The sequence below is a fragment of the Mytilus californianus genome, unplaced genomic scaffold (assembly GCF_021869535.1).
Source record: "Mytilus californianus isolate M0D057914Y unplaced genomic scaffold, xbMytCali1.0.p SCAF_2, whole genome shotgun sequence".
Taxonomy (NCBI): Eukaryota; Metazoa; Mollusca; class Bivalvia; order Mytilida; family Mytilidae; genus Mytilus; species Mytilus californianus.
Window position 1 is genome coordinate 108,613,358 of NW_026262668.1, and position 24,482 is coordinate 108,637,839.

The window sequence follows — 24,482 nt, forward strand, 5'->3', positions numbered from 1 at the left end:
TGAAATACAAAAAGGTCATTACTTTAATATTAAACTAGGAAATAGAATATACAAATTCTGTAATGAGGAAATAGAAGATAAGATGCATTTTTGTAACATGTAAAGCTTTGGTTAATGTTAGAAATCCTTTTCTTAAATAAGCAAAATATTTAGTAAAAATAAGAATATTTCAAAACTTCAGAACAAATCTCTTTTTATTCAAGGTTATTTGGAAATGAAGATAAAGACATTTTGACAATAATTTGTCAATTATTAGAGGTTTTAAATGAAAACAGAAATAAAATATTAAATTAGATTATCTTTGTATAGAGTTACAATAATAATAATACTTTTTATTTTTATAGATATATATATACTGTAAAAGCAGAAATTTTCGTGGAGGATTTAGTTTCGTTTATTTCGTGGAAAGAATATATCCACGAAATTAAAACCCCCACGAAAATTTAACCTACGTATAATAACACTTCCATTTACTGCAAACCACGAAATTAAATCCCCATGAATTCTTATATAGAGACAAAACCACGAAATTTTTACCCCACGAAAATTAATGTTTCTATGTAAGCGTACTTTCATTCCGCCGTGTATTTATTCCGGGTAACTGTTTTTCCCTAGAGAATATTGGATGTAAATAGTGTGAAAGCGTTGATCTTGATATCGTTGTTTTGTTTATATTAGACCGGTTTATTGTTTACATAAATAAATGGGTTAAAATAGAATGATTTTCAAGGAACCAGTTTAATTAACCAGAGTCAATCCAGTAAATAATATTGATGATGATGAGGAGGATATTTTTATAACTCAAAATACTTTATCAATGATCAGGACATTGAACTTGATATAAAACAAATTTAAAGAGCAGATTTGTTCTTACTTAAAGTTTCAATTATAGAAGCATCCTTTGATATCGACATAGAAGATATGATTTTATATCTAAGTCGACCGAAAAGCAAATACACAGAAAAACTTCGGCAATCCAATAAATATGAATATTACAATTAGTGACAATTTAAAAGCATATGATTTTATAAATTTGCATAGAAAAATTATCGTGTTAAATCTTATTTGTTAATAAGCATTATTGTGTTATCGTGTGTTTAAACTGAGTATTAATCACTTCATCAATGTATGGATCTAAAGCACTAGTGTAATTAATCCCGGTATAAGATAACTAGTGCAATCATTCCGGTACAAAAACACTAGTGTGAACATTCCTTGGATGAAAACTCTCCACTTTTTACATAAATCAACTATGCAAGTTTCAAATACACTAAAAACTACTAAGCCACATTTAATATATATTTTCCCTTCAAAAAAATTCTTTTTAAAACCATATAATGACTGGTGGATGTTTTACACTGGACCCGGATAGAAAAACCTAGTGAATTTTTGTTGGTGGATAAAAATCACTGGTGATTTTCTTCCTCCGGATAAAGTACACTGGCGGAATCAAACCACTGTTACATATCTACAGTATGATCATATATGCATTTACATTTATTTAATCATGTTAATAAGGATAATACATAGAGGTGTGCTGTCCAGAGTAACAAACTCGTATTATATATTCTTATTATTTATAACAAATTACTTATTTCATTTACTTTGATATTAGATGTTAAGCTATTAAATCAAAACTAATCATATTATACTTTATTTAACCAACTCCTTTTCTTGCCAACTTGTTCCTTTATTCATATGAGACAGACTTCCTTTAGATTCACGCTCCGCTCTAAGTAAGTCAAAGTTGGGGGACAGATGAAAACAGATATGTTCCAAAAGTCATATCCACACTCCATTCTCTTTTCCTCAAATGTGACATATCCAATTAGACTTAATCGATCGCTTGGTTTGACCTTACATGAGCACAAATGTGGATCAGGATCTGCTTATTCATCTGGTGCCCCTGAGAACCCCCCTGGTAAGAGGGGTTTGTGTTGCTCAGTTTTCTATGTTGTGTTTTGTAGTCTTGTTTGTTTTTTTGTCAATTGCCATGGCATTGTCAGTTCATTTTCGACTTATGAGTTTGACTATCACTTTGGTATCTTCTGACTTTCATTTATGGATTATCTTAGTGCTTTATAATTGCTTTTAGTGTCAGCTGTTTTATAGTTATTAATTTGCATGCTTTAATGTTGTTTTATTTGTAAGTGTACATGTATATGTTTTTATATTCAATGAAAAGCTCTTCAGAGTTTATGTTTTAGATGTTTGTCACTATGCCACATTAAAATAAATTTATCTTTCTTACTAAGGTATTATGAAAATTGGCTGTGTTTCCACCTCAAAAATTATTCTCTGTGCAATGTTAAAGTTTTAAAGGAAGTCTGGTCTTAGATATATATAATATTTAAATGCATTTTATGTTTCGGAAAATTAATAACAAAAAATTTCCTTGATTTTGATTTGCATTTTTTGTCATTACTGCAGATGGTGTCAAAATAAACTAAGTTGTGAAAAATGTTTCTAATGTTTTCCTCATGAAGTCATTGTATTGTATTCTATTGATTGTCATTGACAATAGATATCTGCACAACAATAGGTGATTAAACAATGTAACAGAGTGGACCGTATCAAATAAATTTCAGCTGTTTGTTTATTGTTCCAACAAGTATTTTTTTAATATCCTGATTTTTTCATTTTTATTGTATGTATCGCTATCAAAACACACATCTTTAGACACATATTATTAGTTACATAGTGTGCTAGTGACCTAATACGATATATATGGGGTCAGTAAATTCCATATGTGGTGAGAGCGAAGTGAAGCTCGAACCCCATATGGAATTTACTGATCCCATATATATCGTATTAGGTCACTAACACACTGTAACGAATTTATCTTACCGACTATCTTAACATGTGGCATTTACACCAGTGGCCTATCAAAGTGACCAAGTCTTCAATGTAAAGAAACTACTTCCATTGGTCTATACAAAAACGAATGCCAACAATAACAACTTGTTAGCTTTTAACTTGTTTTCTGCATTTATTTCAATCGTTCATCATCAATTTCTTCATCTGTTGTCTGGGTGAAATGTTTCAGATTTTTCTTCAACTCCGTGTTGTTTTTTATAAAGGGACGTAACACCACTACTAACCGTGTATTAAAATAAACCCCCGCCTACTAACCCCATATGAAATATACACAGTCCCCACACGGTCGCATTTAACCAATTATATTCCTAGATATGTATAGGAGGTAAGATAAGTTTAAATATAGGGGGAGAGGGTAAAGGAAAAACACTTTAAAACATCTTCTTTTGTTATTATAGTTTTTGCTCATATGCTTCAAACATATTTTTAGCAGAGTAAACCAATGCTTATTTGGTGCAAACAGACAGAGGAATAACAGAAACTTGTACATAATGAACTAAACCAGACATTTGGGCATGATTGTCATCTAAGAAGGTTTGTATTGATATGAGTAGCAACAATCTCCTCAGTAAGAGAAGTAATTTTACATAAAATTAGTCAATATCAACTTAGATCAGGTAGTCCCTGTTTTCAGTGTTGAATCAGTTTAATTGTTACTTTTACTAACATTTAAGGCAAATTAACAGATTTGGGTGCTGGTGGATCGATTTGGTCTCTGGTGGATAAAAGTCTCATTGGCGATTGTACTACATCTCCTTATTAAGTATCCCAAACGAAGTTTGGGAAGACTTATTGGTTTTGCTCAGTTCTTCTTCTTCTTCTTCTTCTTCTTCCTCTTCCGCCACATTTAAATTTGAACTTGTCCGCACCTGTTCTCCAAAACCGCTTGTCAGATTAACTTAGGGTTTCACAATATGCTAGACTTACATGTCTAGTGGTGCAATCAGGGTTTTGTTTGTGCATTGGGGTTTATAAAGGGGTACTTTGAGGGGCAAAAAGAAAGGAGGGTTTTACTATAGAACCCTATGGGATTTTATTTTTTTTAAATTTTCAAATGATTATAAATTGAAAACCGTTTGTGATAGACACAATCTTTTTAATTGAAAATGTTCTAAATGATAAAGCACATTAAATGAAATACAGGGTTAGTCCACAGGGGTCACCCCCACCCACTGCCATTTATGAAAGTTATAATATCTTTTAAATGGTTGAGATCCCCACCCCTAAACCATATATATTCTGGTTTGTCATGCTAAGATGGTTTGAATGATATACAGGGTTAGTCCCCAGGGGTCATCCCCACCCCCTGCCATTTGAGAAAGTTTTAATATCTTGTAAATGGTCGAGATCCCCACCCCTAAACCATATATATTCTGGTTTGTCATGATAAAGCACATCAAAAAGAAAGGAGGGTTTTACTATAGTAAAACCCTCCTTTCTTTTCTTCTTTGTCATGCAAAGATGGTTTGAATGATATACAGGGTTAGTCCCCAGGGGTCACCCCCACCCCCTGCCATTTAAGAAAGTTCTAATATCTTGTGAATGGTCAAGATCCCCACCCCTAAACCATATATATTCGGGTTTGTCATGCGAAGATGGTTTTAATGATATACAGGTTTAGTCCCCAGGGGTCACCCCCACCCCTGCTATTTAAGAAAGTTCTAATATCTTGTAAGTGGTCAAGATCCCCACCCCTAAACCATATATATTCTGGTTTGTCATACCAAGATGGTTTGAATGATATACAGGGTTAGTCCCCAGGGGTCATCCTGACCCCCTGCTATTTGAGAAAGTTCTAATATCTTGTAAATGGTCGAGATCCCCACCCCTAAACCATATATATTCCTGTTCATCATGTCTCGAACATTTGAATGACGTATACGGTCAGTCCCCAGGGGTTCCCCCCACCCCCAATGTTCTAATATCTTGTAAATGGTCGAGATCCCCACCCCTTAACCCTATATATTCTTGTTCGTCGTGTCTCGAACATTTGAATGATGTATAGGGTCAGTCCCCAGGGGTTCCCCCCACCCCCAATGTTCTAGTATCTTTTAAATGGTCGAGATCCCCACCCCTAAACCATATATATTCTGGTTTGTCATGCCAAGATGATTTGAATCATATACAGGGTTAGTCCCCAGGCATCACTAATGCATATACTTTACTGGACCGAACCAATTTTCACTGGACTTTTTCCAATGTCAGGCGACACTGGGAATTTCGAATTATGGGAGCTTCGTTTGGGAGACTTCGTAACAGCATCCTGTTACAATCATTTCTTGTTTCATATAGATATTAATTTGTACATTACTTTTAACTGTTGGAACATTATAAAACAAATACAATTACAAAAGTGATTAATACGAAGCAATTGTTAAGATTTAGACGGCTGTTTATAAAGCTTGATATTGATAAATGTTGTTATTTTCCTGTTGCAGATTTAATTGTTACAAGAAATGCAACAATGATATTTTATCAAAAGCCACAGTTGTAGAGAGAAAACAAATTCAGAATGCAAGAGAATCGAGAAGGGTAATTATCAAAAGTGAAGTTTATTGAACAAATGTTTTTGTGAATTTTATGAAAAATTTTGTTTACATGTCTCAGTAACAATAACAAGTTTTTTCGACAAAGAATATTCACCAAAAATTTCTGTCCCTTCATCTAAAACTGACAATTTAGGTTTTCTGTATTTATGATACTGTATAAAAAAATTATAGAAACTTAATTATTTGATAGGTTTATTTTTATGCGATTTTTTGTGTATACATTGTAGTAAGCTATATTAACAAAGTTAAATAATTTTATAGTCTTATGCAGTTCAACATTTATTAAATGGTTAATATGTATGCACTCATCCATTTCTTTAGTTCTGCATTCCAATGCAGTTATACAGAAGAGGAAGTGGAAAGCCTTGGTATCATTGAATTAAGTGAGATATTAGAGAACAACACTATAAACTATGATAACTTGGAAACAGAGAAAGAGATGAGAGAATTGGTGTGTACATTGATGAAGAAAGGAAAGCAACCAACTGAGAAATTAGATAGCACAACAATGACATTCTCAACTGATGCCTCAGTATGTATTGTCTTTTAGTACAACGTTTTGTGAAACTAGCTTTATGTAAGATAAATGGAGACTGCGTCCATGGGACACAGATGATGCCTCCCCTTGCACAGCGTTATAAGGGACATAACTAGAGAACGTAAAAGTGATGCCACCCAAATTCGAAACTTGATCTGAAATTTGTGGTAATAAGCATTGTGTATAAGTTTAATTAAGATTTGGCTGAGGCAAACTAAAGTAAGAGAACAGAAAAGAAAAATTCAGCAATTTTTCCATATATAAAGGGGCATAACTCTAGAACGGTAAAAGTGACACAACCCAAATTCAAAATTGATCTGTGTTTTGTGGTAATAAGCATTGTGTATGTGATGGGGGCAGACTGAAGTTAGAGAATGGAAACCAAAAATTCAGCAATTTTTCCATTTATAAAGGGCATAACTCAATAATGGTAAAAGCGATGCAACCCAAATTCAAACTTGATCTGTGTTTTGTGTATCAGTTTCATAACATTTGGTTGAGGCAAACTAAAGTTAGAGAACGGAAACTAATTTTAGGACATACTTTACGGACGACAAGGGTAACACTTAATGCTCCCTCCACCGCAGCAGGGGAATAAAAAACGGTTAAAGCCAATAAGGGGTAGGGTAGATGCTTATGAGAATATTTCAAATAAAATATGGAAAAAATCATGCAAAGCCACAGCCCAATTTTCCAAAATTAATTTCTCATTGTCTTCAGCATTGAGTAAATTTGATACTGACTCTATCAGAAATAAGTTACTTACAAGAAAGACCAGCTGATTCCTCAGAAATATCATAATACATCCATAAATTCAGAAAATGAACAAAAAAGATTTGACATACAACAAATGACTAACATAAGTGTTTATTGTTTATCCAATCTTTGCATTTTAGACTCCTTAACCAAGACCACTGAGAGTGTTTATTGTTTATCCCATCTTTGTATTTTCGACTCCTTAACCAAAACCACTGAGAGTGTTTATTGTTTATCCCATCTTTGTATTTGCAACTCCTAAAACAATGACCACTGAGAGTGTTTATTGTTTATCCCATCTTTGTATTTGCAGCTCCTTAACCAAAACCACTGAGAGTGTTTATTGTTGATCCCATCTTTGTATTTGCAGCTCCTAAAACAATGACCACTGAGAGTGTTTATGTTTATCCCATCTTTGTATTTTAGACTCCTTAACCAAGACCACTGAGAGTGTTTATTGTTTATCCAATCTTTGTATTTTAGACTCCTTAACCAAGACCACTGAGAGTGTTTAATGTTTATCCCATCTTTGTATTTGCAACTCCTTAACCAAAATCACTGAGAGTGTTTATTGTTTATCCCATCTTTGTATTTTAGACTCCTTAACCAAGACCACTGAGAGTGTTTATTGTTTATCCCATCTTTGTATTTTAGACTCCTTAACCAAGACCACTGAGAGTGTTTATTGTTTATCCAATCTTTGTATTTTAGACTCCTTAACCAAGACCACTGAGAGTGTTTAATGTTTATCCCATCTTTGTATTTGCAACTCCTTAACCAAAACCACTGAGAGTGTTTATTGTTTATCCCATCTTTGTATTTTAGACTCCTTAACCAAGACCACTGAGAGTGTTTATTGTTTATCCAATCTTTATATTTTAGACTCCTTAACCAAGACCACTGAGAGTGTTTAATGTTTATCCCATCTTTGTATTTGCAACTCCTAAACCAATAACCACTGAGGGTGTTTCTTGTTTATTCCATCTTTGTACTTACAACTCCTAAACCAAAGACCACTGAGAGTGTTTATTGTTTATCCCATCTTTGAATTTGCAGCTCCGTAACCAAAACCACTGAGAGTGTTTATTGTTAATACAATCTTTGTATTTGCAGCTCCTTAACCAAGACCACTGTGATGTTTATTGTTTATCCCATCTTTGTATTTGCAATTTTGCAAACTTTTGCAAATTTGCAAACCAGGGACCATTGAGGGTACCACAGGGTATAGAAATTGGTTTCACTTTCTTTGCTGAGGGGTTGTTTGTTTGGCTGTTTGGGATGTTTAAATGCAAACCCACATCTGGTTGAAATGGGAGCATTTAATATAATGTCCTATGTAAGGAAAACACTAAACTCTCTAAGCATTAAAGAACTCTTAGGTTAAGGGAAAGGTTGAGTGCTTACACACTTGTTTATCCCCATCACATTCTTCATGTGACAGTCCTAAGCCTGTATTCAGTGGTTGTCGTTGGTTGCTATGTGTTTTATTTGTTTTTTGTTTATTCTTTTATCATGAATCAAGCTGTTGGTTTTAGTTCTTGTCATTAAAATATATGAAACATTTTCTACTGGACTTTAAATAGCAAAGATCAATCATTCAACTGAAATCATTGAATCTTTTTGAAAGTTTTTAGTACAGAATGACATTGGTGAACATTCTTTTTTACTTTTGATTGATATGATTTAACATTGGCTTTGTCTTATGTATAATAATGAACAGTTGTCTTATATCTGCATTTCCTCGTAAATCATTGACTGAATTTTATTAATACTTTGATGAAATCTTCATTAAAAAATGACATTATACACTTAATATTTTATTTTATTGATGTGAATGATATTTTTATTTCTCTAATTCTTACTCGATTTATCCCTTTCCTGACCTGTTGATTATTTTTATTTTATCAACATATGGTTCGTTTGATCTCAGTTCTTCATTGGTCAAAATTTCGATTATGACGTCAAATTTTCTTGCTTTCCTCTGAAATTCCTATTGTGACGTCATGAAAAAAGGCGAACCAAGAACACATCTTTTTGCAAGTCTTTGCAAAAGAAGGATTCAGATTGTCTGCATATCGTCTAAAGCTCATTAGAGAAACAGATTCCACCACCAAATCTTGTGCAATACGATATTTATCCACTCTCGACAGTTAAATCTTAAATATTTAAAAAGCTCGGCGAGCCTTAAGTTTTAAATTTGAAAATTCAACTGTCTCAAGTGGATAAATATCGTATCACACTCGATGCAGTGGTAGAATCTATATTTATTCTAGCAAAACAGGAATATATTTGTTTTATATCAACACAAATTGGGGGCATTCTATAGAGTGTGAGACACACATAGACAAATTCACAACAAATACAGATTAAATTATCTCTTTTTTTTGTTATTCTTAGCAACAAGGAGCAAAAATAATTGAGAAAATTTTAGAAAAAGACATGGAGAGGAAAAGGAAACTGTATGACCTTTATTGTAACCTTGAAAAGTTTATGACTGATGACCAGGTTGACAGTAAATTAAAACAAGAAATGAAAATAGAATTTGGTGATGTTTTAGAAGAAATCAAGACCTATAAAGAAGAGTTAATGGAGGAGCAGTGTCCAATTGTTGTGGCAGGTATATCCATTTTACAATTAAACTTTTGATTATGATAATTTTTGCACATATTCATCTTGATACTTACAGTAAATTATTTATACTGCAACTGTGCTGTTTGGGCAGACAATTTTTTGTTGACCGTATACCTGTTTGTGATATACAGTCACTGACCGTATAATGCCTTGTTTGTGATATAGTCCCTGACCGTATAATGCCCTGTTTGTGATATACAGTCACTGACCGTATAATGCCTTGTTTGTGATGTTGATAGTATGTTTCCATAGAGTTTTAGTTTTGACGTCAATGAAGAATACAGGTTCGAGGAATTTTTATGTTGTCCACTTCAAATTCAAAATTGTTTGATTTTACCCAAAATATTTCATACGGCAATTTGGAAAAGTCGCAGTATAAATTTTATTTGTAGCCCCCTCGAAACAGGATATAAATGCTCGGCAGAGCCTCACATTCTTCCTATTTCTAAGCCTTGTAAAAATGAATTTTATATTTTGAGACAATGTATAGTTATTCTATATTTAATATCAACTATGAGTGTTATGAAGATCAATGTAATTATGAAATTTTATAAAATAGTTAGGTCATCCACTGATCTTTGATTTTAGCTTCAAACAGACCTTTAATTTCAGTACTCAGTGCTTCTATACCATGATGAGACGAGTTGAACTATTTGACAGAGTGGTTATCAATGATCTCAACTTCAGTCAATCTCATTATTTAAAGCTTGGATATCTCTAGCAGAAATAAAAGTTGTAGATGGTTGTTGAATTTGATAGTAGGTTTATAAACTTCCTGAAAGAAATTTTCTCTTTCCTCAGAATATGTTTACTGATAGATAAGCCTTTAATTTATAGTTCGGTAAACAAGTTTTATCTGCCAGTATGGTACTCTGTTTCCATTTTATTTGTTTGTAAGGTGAGACAACTGCTGGAAAAAGTAGCTTACTGAACCTGTTACTTGGAAGTGATGTGTTACCCCATTCCTTGCTGACCTGTACTACCACAATCTGTAGACTATGGAATAAGGAAGAAAAGGCTGTCTTTGTAACTGATAAAGATGATGAACTAACAAGACTTCATTTACCTAAAGACATGGAAGCTGCATTGATGAAAGAAAAATTGCAAAAATATGTCAGTGATGCAAACCAGAATAAATATAAATTTGTAGACATACATTGGCCAATACCTATTCTGAAGGTATGCCTTATTGGTAATATGCCTTTAGTATTCTTGTTTCTGTATAACAAGCTCAGCTGGCCAATAAGCTAGTGTGAGCAATTGCAATCACTTGGTATCTGTTAATGTTTCACATATTAATCTTCTGCTCTAAAACTAATGACCCAATGTAGACAAATACTGTATGTTGGTCCTTCATATAGATTCTTAATTATACCCCCGCTTTAAAAAAGTGAGGGTATACTGTATTACCTCTGTCTGTCCATCCGTCAGTCCATCCGTCGGTCTGACAGTCCGTCCGTCCCATGAATATTTTTTGTCGGATCTTTCTCAGGAACTACATTACAAGGATTTCTGAAATTTGGTTTCAGGGTTTATATGAGTCAGCTTGACCGTGCGATGCGTTTTCAGATTCATCACTCAACAACTCCCTGTTAACCTTATACTTTTAGCGGGGCAGGGGTATCATTAGTGAGCAGTAGCTCACAGATTCACTTGTTTTGATAGAATTTGGTGAAAAACATGACTACTAGAGGCAGGAATTGAATTTTATTATCCAGATTAAGTTGCATTACTACCAGTACATATCAGATTGATGACTATTTTGAGGCCTTGCTCCCTAGATCATGGTCCAGCGACTTTGAACTAATTTGCAATTTTCAATGTTAAGTTTTCTGCTTAAGTTATTTTGATAGGAACTACTTGTGATAGATCAATGATATTTTGTATGAAGTCGTATTACTATCAGTACATAGCAGTTTGACAACTATTTTGAGGCTCTACCCTCTAGGACATGGTCCATTGACTTTGAATTGATTAGCAATTTTCAGTGTTAAATTTTCTGCTAAAGAATGTACACCTCTGAGGAGCCAAACATTTATAGATTTAAACTTTTTTTCTTAACCTGATTTTTGGGTTTATATGACTGTAAGAAAGTAATTTATGAAGAAAAAATTACATGGTGGTGCACATCTTTTATTGCTACGGCCATTTGAAAGTACCCCATTTTTAATGATTTTCTCATTTTTCATCAATTTTTATCCATTTTTGGGCTATTATCATGAAAAGAATCACAGTTCCATAATTAAACTTTTCATACTTTCACTAAATATGAAGTGGACCAATCTGAATAAATTTAACTTAAAAAAACTATAGGTTGGTGTTTATATTAGAAAGTTTTATAAAATTTTGTTGCTTTTTGGTGTCAAATTTGACCATGCTGTAAATTTTGTAAATTTGGGATTTTCTCTTTTTTTTTTAGAACAAAAAGTATATTATTTCAACTTCTTTGTTATAAATGATTGAAAAATACATATCTAAGAATTTTGAAAAGAAAAAATTATATGGGATGTACATATTTTTGGTAAAATCATTTCTTGTACCATTACCCATTTTCTCAACATTTTAGCTGATGACACTGACTGCATGGATTGGTTTTAAATTTTGAAAATTTTATTACTCAAAAACTACTTATTGTAAGTACACAATTTTTTCACAGAGTTTAGTTTGATTGTAATATTTTTTGAATTCATTAATATTTTCCACTTGTATCACATGTTTTGGAAATAATTCTCGAACAAGATTTCAACGAGACTGAAACATCAGAAGAACACATCCTTAAGTTAGTTTGATAGTATCTACTTGTGATAGATCAATGATATTTTGTATGAAGTTGCTGCATTACTATCAGGACATGGTCCAGTGACTGAAATAATTACCAATTTACAATGTTAAGTTTTCTGCTTTTGTTAGATTGATAGGAACTACTTACAATAGACAACAGTATTTCTATAAAGTTACATTACTGTTTGAACATCTCAGTTTGTCAACCATTTTGAGGCCCTGCCCACTAGATCATGGTCTAACACTTTGAATTAATAAGCAATGTTGCTGTTCATCAGATTTTCTTTTCCTGAATTTTATGTTGACAGGCGAGACATATCTCTGTGTCAACAGTTTATTATATTCTGAAATTACGTCTTTTGAAACATTATTTTATAATGATTGGATGGCAAGCATGACTGCATGATGTCATACATGTCAGTCTTCACGCTTAACCACAAGTCCTACGGCATTGGCTTGTAAAATTGCTTTCGGACTTGTAAAATTCTTCTCTACAAGCCAACAGAATCCAACTAAATTTTTTTTTAAATTGAGCTTCTGGCTTGTGGACTCAAAAGTTAAGCGTGAAGGCTGCATGTTCCTCAAATCTCTTTTTCATCTTTTTCTTTGAAAGTGCATATATAATCAGATCCAAACCTGCTGGAACTAATTTGTTGAATGCCTTTTTGTTTTTAACAGGCAAAAACATAACTGGTAAAGATAATGTTTGATTCTTATTGGTGAATCTAAATATTCATTTGCCTCTAAAACTTTTCAAATGTCAGGAATAGGAATAGGAGGTCACAAATATGATGTGGCGGTAATGATAATCTATTATAATTATGTAGCTGTCTGGAATTGATTTATGTCAGGAATAGGAATAGGCGGTCACAAATATGATGTGGCAGTAATGATAATCTATTATAATTATGATGCTGTCTGGAATTGATTTATATCTTAAAATTGTTCACAGTAATCATGAAATGTAAAAATATTGGACCAAAAATTGTCAGTTTGACAAGTAGAATGAGATGTCTGTACAGATTTGCATAATAATTCACCGGATAAACATTCTTGGTAAAAAAATACTCAATATGCAACTCAGTTGTGATAACATCTGAAAGAAATAAATATTCAAAGGGTTAAATGACATTCTTACACTTAAACAATTGCATAATAGATGACTTCCCTTGTGAAGTGTCAAATATTTGGTAACTCCTCATCATATCAGAAGTCGCAACAACCTGGTTTTTTTTTGACACACTTAAGTATAATTTAGTGGGATAGGTGTCCATGATATTGTTCAAATACAACATGGACTGTTCTCATCATTGATGCCATGTATGTGACTGTATTACCATCCACTGATGAAAATCTTATGTTCTGTGTATAATCTCTCAATCATCGATCCTTGTAAAATTTTATAGATTTTTGTTTCAAAGGAGACATTTATATTTTTTATCAATCAGAATTGATAATAGGCTTTGTTAACTTCTTAAAAGAAAGAGCCCAAAATTTTTTTTTAGACCACCCTTAAATGATAAAATTGGTAAGTAAAGGTCTGATTGAGGGATTTCCCCCTAGAAAGTACAATACAAAATGGTTGGATACTTCAGGGACTTGTTGAATGGAAGACCCTTTACAAACTATCCTTATTAAGTGTTGATCAGTTGGCAAACAGAGCAGCATTACTGGCACACAGTTCCATATAAACCCAATGGAAAATTACTTTATCAACTTTTTGCCTGAAACTGCATGTCAATTTTGAACCAACCCTGGACAGAATAATGTATGGAAAGATTCATACAATGGTGGTTTCATTTCATTTTGATCAGATGAAAATCAAGGCTGAAAGAAGCAATCTTAAGTCTTATTGACCAATTTAAAATAATCTTCTCAACTGAAATTACATGGCAAAATGTTTTGAAAAAGGGGATAGATGATTGGAAGACAAATTACATTCCTTTTTTTGCTGGTGTCTAACAGAAGTGACATGTGGCAGGTAGGTCCCTTTAAAACCAAATGCAAAATAACTTTTCATTTTCTTGTTTGAGCTTTTTGCCATCTGAGGCAATCTTTGATTCTAATTGTCCATATAAAAAAATCCTCTGTGAAATTAATGATGAAATGCACTGAAACTTCAGGTAAATGATTAAAACAAAACAATCTGAAGTGAATTTGTCAGACGTTATCTTCTCTTGTTAAACATTTTACGGTAGACATTATTCAATATTGTACAGAGATACCAGTTGAGCAATACTAGCTCCTTGGGGCCTTAAGGTTTTTTCAGTTCAATTCAACCTGAATGAAAATAACTAGTAAATCAAATGTAACTTATTTACATATTTTTAATATCACAATATAAAAGTAAGGGAGATGTGGTATGATTGTGAATGAGGACAATTGTCCACTAGTGACCAAATTATGTGGACCATTTGATTATTTATAAATGCTTTTGTCTACCGTACCTCACAAAATTTTATTACCTGTAGGCACTATAGTATAATTATGTTCTTTTTATGAACCATTCTGCTTAGGTGTGTTGTGTCCGGCATCAGCTTCAGACATGCAACAATTATTTGTTATAAGGCCCCTAAAGATATTTGCTACGCAGTTGTTTTAACTTTGGCACATCTTACATGTTAAAATAGTGTTATCCTTGCCAATAAAAATGCAGCATACATCTGTCAACTTGCTTTTTATTTATTCGGTGTTGACAGTTTTATTTTAAAAGTACAGAATGAAAAATGTTTGACTATATGGCATTAAATTTTATGTACTACAAAGCAAGTCAGTAGACAGTGATATTGGGTTTTCCAATCAGCTGAAAATTTATTCATTTACTACAAGGTTTATCTGGTTAAATTGTGTTAATTATTTCATATAGCATAAAATTAAACTGTAATGAGTAAAATTTTGTCAATTTCAGAGCCATGCCATTATAGTAGATACTCCAGGAATAGGATCAAGTGAAGAGCTTACCGTGCGATTACTGGACTATCTACCAAAAGCTATAGCCTTTATTTATGTGATAAACAGTAGTAACGCAGGAGGTGTTCAGAGTGATAGGGTAAGTGTTTATTTAAGTGATAAACAGTAGTAACGCTGGAGGTGTTCAGAGTGACAGGGTAAGTCTTTATTTATGTTATAAACAGTAGTAATGCTGGAGGTGTTCAGAGTGACAGGGTAAGTGTTTATTTAAGTGATAAACAGTAGTAACGCTGGAGGTGTTCAGAGTGATAGGGTAAGTGTTTATTTAAGTGATAAACAGTAGTAACGCTGGAGGTGTTCAGAGTGACAGGGTAAGTCTTTATTTATGTTATAAACAGTTGTAATGCTGGATGTGTTTAGAGTAACAGGGGAAGTCTTTATTTATGTTATAAACAGAAGTAATGATGGAGGTGTCCAGAGTGACAGGGTAAGTGTTTATTTAAGTGATAAACAGTAGTAATGTAGAAGGTGTTCAAAGTGACAAGGTAAGTCTTTATTTATGTGATAAACAGTAGTAACGCTGGAGGTGTTCAGAGTGACAGGGTAAGTCTTTATCTATGTTATAAACAGAAGTAATGCTGGAGGTGTTCCGAGTGACAGGGTAAGTCTTTATCTATGTTATAAACAGAAGTAATGCTGGATGTGTTTAGAGTAACAGGGGAAGTCTTTATTAGTCCCCTTCCGACGAAGTCGAAGGGGACTTTAGGTTTGCACTCTGTCCGTCTGTCCGTCTGTTCATCTGTCCGTCTGTTCATCTGTCCGTCTGTCCATCTGTCAGTCAGGCAAATCAGCTTTCCACACTTTTTTTCTTCGTTCTTGAAGATATTGATTTGATATTTGGTATATAGTTTTATCGTGACAAGTTATAGATCAAGTTCAAATTTTGTTCCGGTCTGATGATTTAGTCCAGAGTTATAGACCATCATAACTCTGGACCATATCTAATGTTAGAGTACTATGTTAAACCATATTTCTGTACAAAGGGACTCATTTTTTAAAAGACATTCTTTGTTAAATTATTTGAAGAATTTTTTGGCAGGTTTGTTTGTTATTTAGTATAAACTAATTTTCTGAATGCTATATATATAAAAAAAAAGTTATGAAGAGAAATCCTTTAATTAGATAATAATCTATTTTTATTAATGTATATATTTCAATACATTACATTGTGTAGATAAATGTTGTTGACATTTTATAGATAAGTTACAAATCTATATTAGTTTGTGACAAATGAAAGAAAAAATACTTGGAACTATTAATTATATTTGATTATAATTTGAAAATAGATATACACCGTATTATATCATATCTAATTTTAGAGAACTATTAATCATATCTAATGTTTTTTTCACTCATATAATCAGTTTTCCACACTGTTTTTAGTCATGCTTGAAGATATTGACATGATATTTACTTTTTGTTTACACCATGACAAGTTATAGAACAAGTTAGCATTTTGTTCCAGTAAAATGAATTTTTACCCAGTAGGGGACTATGTATTGCCATGCAATACTCTCAGAATGCTTGTTTATGTTATAAACAGAAGTAATGCTAGAGGTGCAGAGTGACAGGGTAAGTCTTTATCTATGTTATAAACAGTAGTAATGCTGGATGTCTTTAGAGTGACAGGTAAGCCTTTATATATGTTATAAACAGAAGTGATGCTGGAGGTGTTCAGAGTGACAGGGTAAGTGCTTATTAAAATGATAAACAGTAGTAATGCTGGAGGTGTTCAGAGTGACAGGGTAAGCTATATATATGTGATAAACAGTATTAATGCTGGAGGTGTGACAGGGTAAGATAAAAGTTAAAAAAATGTGGAAACATTCACTCTTGTTTTGTTCACGGGCTTAATGTCAACAATGAATTATTTATTTGAAATACCTCCAAATTAAGGTTTATTTGATAAGTTAATGAAAAAATGTTTCGTTCAAAGTAACAGGTTAGGATGTCATTATATGATATTTAAAAATATACTGTTACATCAATTATCAACATAAATTAGAAATATATATTTTTTACAGCTTTTGAAGATATTTGAGGTACAAAAGAAGGATAGTAAGATGTATGAGTTTGATCCAACTAGAGCTATATTTGTTTGTAATAAATGGGATCAAGTTCCTCCCGAGGAGGATGATAAAGTTTGGAAAAATACAAAATCAAAACTGAAAGATAATTGGCCGCACTTCAAAGAAGCTCAGATGTTTAAACTCAGTTCTAAAGAGGTAAGTTTTGTACGGAGCAGTACATTTTCAGTTCATGTTTTCAAAGGAGAAGTGGTTTCTTTTAGAATCAATATCTGTAAGAACCTAGGTTGATGGCATGTTTAGCTTTAGTTATATAAACATTGTTGATGCACACACAGAAATTTACAATACCAATATTCTATTCTGAGGTAGACATGTGTGAAATCCTTAAATTCCTTTCTTACAGTAGGTTGTAATTGGTCGATATAGCATACTTCAAGTGGTCTACTTGGACACTAACCTTACCAGATCACTCCAGCTTATCTCCTATAGGTTGGGGGTTCAAATTTGCTCCAGTCATTTGAAAACATGGCACATTTAATCTTTTCGAATTCATTAGAATATTTCAGATTCAGTAGTCCAAAAGTCAGTAGTTTAAATACAGGCACTCCAGCTTATTCCATCAATAAAACTTACAAGTCATGAATTATAGAAACTGGCATTAAACTTAGGTTAATTTGGGGATTTTCCCTTACCAATACATTGACAAAGTCATTCCTGTTTATAACCGTTTGTTAATCTGCAGCTCCTTGAAAATGTATGGATTGACAAAATTCGATTAACCAGGTTTATATCTCAGGCCACACCAATTTGATTCCTAATTCTTTGGATTTTCCTGCCCCTGTTTTGGAGAAATTGACTTTTCAATAAAAAAAAATAATTACTGCTTCCGCAAAGTTTATGTCCGCATGCTGCTCCAAAATTAGTTTCTCCTTGGAATTTTTTTTTCACATAGCATTTTTCTATTGCATATATTTCTCCGATTGATTCAAACACACGTGCGATAAATCGATTTGTAAATAAAAGATAAAAAATCGGGATGCCAGCATGTTGTTGTGTCAACTCATTTCAGTGGACAAGTAGTTATTGAACACACAGTCATGCAAAATGCATCTCGTTTTACCTTTGAAGACCTGTTCTAGGAGGCAATAATTCAAAATCTTTCATTAGATGACCACAATCACATCAATATTTGTTAGAACCATCGTCATCCCCTATTCTTGTTTCAACAGGCATAGACCTATCTATCTTGGATGAAATTAATTGTAAATTGCCATGAACTTTTTAAAAAATCACAGAATTATCTTATTTTGATTAAACCCCATATCCCTTTGTTAGTCTATTGGCATGCAAGCAGAACTCTTTTGTAAGGAGAAATTTAGGAGTTCCAACATTCGAGACCAAGGTGGTGGTATTGTGATAGTCATGCTCATAATAATTAGGGATGTGTAATTGGTTCAACCACTTCTAGTCAAGCTAAAGAGTTTTAAATGCATTGCAGCTTTTAGGAGCAAAAGGAAAGAGTATTTTGCTCAGTCAGAATAATGCATGTGAATGTGGTGACAGGTATTTTAAGGGAATATTTTAATACATTGAGATCTACATGCATAGCAATATAACTATCTTAGTCAGGATGTTGTTTTAGTACAAAGCAAGAAATATTCACCTCACTCATTATGTTGATCCTAAATATGGATAAATAGTTCCAACTGGATGTCAAGCAGCCAATAAACAATCATTACCATATAATGAAAACAACTGTATCAAAAAAATATTTTTTGGAGCTTTTGTCCTAAAAACCACAAATCAAATTGGTGTGACCTCATGCATGATTTCAAAATGATATATATTGTATATTGTATATCTGAAAATATGTGATGAAAAGATTAGGATTAATAATTATTTATTTGATGACATAAAAGTGATCAAACATGCTATTCCATGGTAGGAGACAAGAAGAGCAGCTACTCCAGGATTAGAGTATACTACCAATTTCCAGAAACTTCTTATTGGAATAGGAGAAATGATTCCTGCCAGTCTAGAGGCCAAAGTTGCTAGACATTCAAGGTAAGATGGTACAATGATATTATAGATAAAAAATTATTATCAGGTTCATAAAAATTGGTACCATTAATGTTATTACTACACTTGGGTCTATACCTCTTCTGGTGGACTGTAAGTCCCCGAGAGTATCACCAGCCCAGTAGTGGCATGAAAATATGGATATTGTTAGATTGAAAATATTTAAATCACTTTGAATTAAGGAATATATCTTCCTCATGCAAAGCTCTGATTTCTTGTCCGGATTTGGCTATACTTTAGGTCCTTTTTGTTTTGATCAGCTCTTCCAATATTTTGATTAGGTTTTGGATTTTCAAATATTTCAGCCTCAAGCATCACTGAAGAGGCATTAATTGTTGAAATGCTCATCTGGTGCATAAAAGTTGGTACTGTTAATGTTATAACTTGATGCTTTCCAAAGACGAGTGCAACTGACAGTGATTTGATATCTAGACCATATAGGTTTATGCTGAATTTTTATCCTGTTATTATGTTAGCTCTATGCACAAAGCTGTACTTTTCAGAAGGTAGGAGACATGGATTCTTCATATCTTAATTCCATTTCTCAGTTACAAAACACAGTAGGTCAAATATATGTGGTGTATGGAATGATTGTAAGTTGCACATGTTCATCTGTCATGGTTCATCTTACCATAACCTTATTTTCATGGTTCATTGGTAAATATTTTTTGGTTACACTAATTTTTCTGATACTATAAGAAAAAGATCAACTATATTGGGGTATGGTATGCACTAAGGTGTACATTTCTGTTTGGCATAGTTCATCTGACCATGCCCTTATTTTAGTGGATTAAGTTTATGCTATATGTGTAGTAAAACCTTGATCATAAAAATTTTGGCGTAGAATTCAATCATGATTAGTAAAGCAGTCATCATCAAAGTATTGTATTGAATATTTAATATTTGACCTTTAAATCAAGTTATGAATAGTTTTTTGCAAGTTAGCTTATGTTGGCCAGAATATTGTTATCTTTTAGCATAGACTTACTTATGATATTAAGTGTGTTAGCATATCACCATAAGATAATATGTTGGATACAAGTATGGCTGACAGAATACCTTAAATATTGACTTCTATGATTTGCAAGTTGTTATCTTTTGATTATTATTGTCATATACCACCATCACCAATATATAACCTTCACCTTTGAACTCAAAGTCAAATTGTTTAGCAAGTAAACATGTCTGCTCCAGAGCTTTTTGATCTCTTTACATAGGCTTTGGATATAAGACAAGTAGATGAAATACAATAAGATGATAAGGTGCATACAGTTTTGAATGACATATCATCTAATCATTTCCTAATACTAGTGACAATTATTTATTTCTTCATGCAAACAGTTCAATCCAATATTGAAATCAAAAGGAGAGAACTTGTGTTTTAATTAACTTAAAATTCCAGTGATTACTATCTCTTTTGCAAAAAGGATGTTGATGATGAAGCCTTCATACATATACTAGGCCACAACTCTTTAATCATTCTTAAGGGTTTTCATGAGTACAAATGAATATCTAAAGTCAAGGTCACAGGTGTTAAAGGTCTGCACATAGAAATCTTGTCCAGATCACCACTTTTGATAAGAATCATTTAGGTATAGTTCATAATTTCATTTGTTATCTATAACAAAGGTCTTCCATTGTCTGGAATTAAAGTCATTCATCCAAATCAAAATAAGGTGCAGGGATAGTAGATATTTTGTAAAGACTAAATGCTTCCATCTCTTCATCTTATCATTTTATTCTGTTGTTAAAATTTGTACGAAAAATTCCAGTTTTGAATGTCAAATGATTTGTTGAATTTTTATTCAAAGAATGAGTACATGTATAAATTATACTCTTTCTTCCTTATAGATGGCAGAAACAGTTTTTAGAAAAGGCATTAAAAAGAATTGTAGGAAGAATTAAATTATCTAGGAAAACTGAAGATGAAAAGAAAAAACTGAAAGTGAACATTGAGGAACGAATAAAAAAATTGAGTTACAATATCAAAGAGGTAACAAAAATTTGTGTTAAGTTGAATTTACAGAGTTTACAAATACAAAACAAAATACTACATAATTATTCATTATTCATTATTCAAAGTAACAACACAGTCTGTTTCGATAAATAGTTGTTATGGGTGTTGATATGGTTGAGTTCTGTTTCATTGATTCCTGAAGAACAAAAAGGACTTTCTGATATCTCCAAATATGGGACAGGCATCAATAACTGAAATCAAAGTACTGACATACTATTTACTCAGATGATCTCACAATTTCAATGACTGGCTCATGAATATTTTCATATCACATTAAAACTGGTAGTAGTAACTTATAGATGTTTTCTTTCATCCAGGTTCAATATTACATGCATTTTCAGGATGATGAAAATTTAACAAGTCATCAAATAATGGGTTCTGTCAGCACTTTGCAAACGACCAATAAAAATGAAAGTTGCTGTGAAGGTCAGGAAACTTTGCATTGTAAAAATACACATAAGGCCTTAACAAATAATTGTATGGGTTCTTTTATGTTCAAAGTGTATAGCAGTCTCAAAGCACAGGATAATGAATTAAAGATATGGTCAACTTAGAATAGGACATGACTGTGCTACTGTGTAAAATCAGTCAAAATGGATGTCTTCCACCTCAACACTATCTCTGATTTTGCAAAATTAAATGTTAATTCCCTGTACTTTGATTTTCATAGTTTAAACAACCATAAAATGACAGTACTTAATGCATTGAAATAATGAACATATTAAGTTTTGTTGTTTTGAAGGAAAAAATACAATGAGAACAATTATAGCAGGTTATAAAGTGCACTCAGATTTTACCAAATGCAATTAATTCAAAAATATTCTATGTCTATGTAACTAAGAGATTAGAATGATACAAGATTGTTTTATTTCAATTGTACCATAGACATTTAAAAAAATGTTGATGGGCCAGGGGGTAGAACAACTGTGGACCTAACTTGACACACGCTACCTCAGATATGTCTTGATTGATTTACTTCAAGCTGAACTAAATTATTAAAAATAGTGTTTGGACAGTCTGTATACAATTTTAGAATTTGCTTGTGTCTTAAGAATTGTGTGGATTCAATATTCTTTCAAATATGTATTTATTCATTGTATGCTGTATGCAATTTTTCATATGTCACACATTTACTTTACTCAAAACTTTGCCGCATTGTTAACATAGGTTTGAGGGTCTAACATCACAGTAACCCAATTGCATCCATTTAGAAAAATAGCAGCTTGTGTCTTTTGAAAAGATTTCTCAGAGACTTAACAATTTGTATTATATCAAATTTTTTATTAAGAATTGTGGTCTTTGGGTCGGTATAAATTTTGATAATTTTCAACTAAATTGGACTTTTAATCTGCAAAACTACCAATTTTCCAAATATCATTAAATCTTATTTTGCCTTATTGAGTGATTTACTTAATTCAATCTTCACCAAACTTTTACAATGTAGTCTTAAGGTCAGAATACATTTTAACTATATTCACTTATTATTTTCGAGTTTATGGGTTTTTAATTGTAAATTGTCCTGTTATGGTGAAAATATGTTTGAATCAAGTTATTTTTGGAGGAGAAAATTTATATCAAAAGAAACAATGGTCAATGTAAAAATAAGAAGATGTTGTATGATTGCCAATGGTCTATTTAGTTTAAAGAAGTTTGGGTTGGTGTGGTCGTCTTCAGTGTACAATATTTCTCAGTTACCCAGTTAATGTACCTTTTTTATACGACCGCAAAAATAAAAAATTTGTTGGTTTGTATATTGGTATTACGTTGTCGTTGTCTTCGTCGTCAGCGTCATCCAAAGACAGATGGTTTCCGGATAATAACTTAAGTATAAGTAAATAGAAACCAATAAAATTTTAACACAAGGTTTATAACCACTAAAGGAAGGTTGGGATTGATTTTGGGGGTTATGGTCCCAACTGTTTAGGAATTAATGGGCCAAAAAAGGGGCCCAAATAAGCAATTTTGTAGTTTCCAGACAATAACTTGTGTTAAAGTGTATGAATCTCTCTGAAATTATACCACAAGTTTCCATACTACAAAGGGATGGTTAGGATTGACTTTGGGGGGTTATGGCTCAAACCATTTAGGAAATAAGGGGCAAAAAAAGGGGAAAAACAAGGGTTTTTCTGGTTAAAGGACAATTGAGACAATTTAAAAGCAGTGTAAGGGAGGTAATCCAAATCAATTTAAATAACAATGTTTGATTACCTCCCTTACACTACTTGTAAATTATTTATTAAGAAATGATGATTGTCTGAGATACTGACCATAGCTTGAGGGAAAGAATTATTTTTTATGTCCCCGCCGTAGCGGATGGGGCATTAAGTTTTACCCTTGTCTGTCTGTCTGTCCGTCTGTCCGTCCGTCCGTCTGTCTTTCCGTCTGTACTTCCCAAAGTTGGTTTCCGTTCTCTAACTTTAGTTTGCCTCAACCAAATGTTATGAAACTTATACACAATGCTTATTACCACTAAATACAGATCAAGTTTGAATTTTGGTGGCGTCACTTTTACCGTTCTAGAGTTATGCTCCTTTACAAATGGAAAAATTGCTAAATTTTTCGTTTCCGTTCTCTAACTTAAGTTTGCCTCAACCAAATGTTATGAAACTTATACACAATGCTTATTACCACAATATACAGATCAAGTTTGAATTTTGGTGCCATCACTTTTACTGTTCTAGAGTTATGCCCTTTACAAATGGAAAAATTGTTAAATTTTTCTTCTTTTTTTTCTAAATATCAAGTCATTTTTAAAATTGGAGTTATCTCCCTTTGTCCATGATTATAGTTGAATCAACTACAATCAATGCTTTATACAATGCAATGTTTAATTTTGCCTTCCACTGATAAATTAAAGCAATTTTTACCCTTCATTTCGAAAAATATTTTAAAGTCTTCTTTGAAAATTGGAGTTATCTTTCTTTGTGCATAATGGTAGTTGAATCAACTACAACCAATGCTTTATACAATGCAATATTCAATTTTACTTCCTACTGATAATTAGTTTGTTTCCGTTTTTTAACTTTAGTTTGCCTCAACCAAATGTTATGAAACTTATACACAATGCTTATTACTACATAATACAGATTAAGTACAAAATTTGGTGGCGACCCTTTTACCATTCTTGAGTTATGTTCCTTTATAAACATAAAAATTGCTGAATGTTTCGTTTCCGTTCTCTAAATTTAGTTTGTCTCAACCAAATGTTATAAAACTTATACACAACTGTTTTTGTTTGAATAAGGGAAAGGGGG

The 24,482-nt window shown here is 32.5% G+C and overlaps 1 protein-coding gene across 2 annotated transcripts in view; it reads left to right on the plus strand.

The window, feature by feature from the left end:
* The window catches only part of LOC127730722 (uncharacterized), a 43,810-nt gene that overhangs the window by 906 nt on the left and 18,422 nt on the right, over window positions 1-24,482 (plus strand). Inside the window, exons 2-10 of one of the 2 annotated variants that reach the window (XM_052239239.1) lie at window positions 3,308-3,411; window positions 5,316-5,409; window positions 5,748-5,958; window positions 9,118-9,337; window positions 10,250-10,530; window positions 15,041-15,181; window positions 17,127-17,327; window positions 19,078-19,196; window positions 21,063-21,204. In XM_052239239.1, the coding sequence (XP_052095199.1) occupies window positions 5,390-5,409; window positions 5,748-5,958; window positions 9,118-9,337; window positions 10,250-10,530; window positions 15,041-15,181; window positions 17,127-17,327; window positions 19,078-19,196; window positions 21,063-21,204 (1,335 nt within the window). In that variant the 5' untranslated portion in view covers window positions 3,308-3,411; window positions 5,316-5,389. Of the gene's footprint in view, window positions 1-3,260; window positions 3,412-5,315; window positions 5,410-5,747; window positions 5,959-9,117; window positions 9,338-10,249; window positions 10,531-15,040; window positions 15,182-17,126; window positions 17,328-19,077; window positions 19,197-21,062; window positions 21,205-24,482 lie in introns of those variants that run through there. The other variant, XM_052239238.1, reaches the window with a different exon arrangement.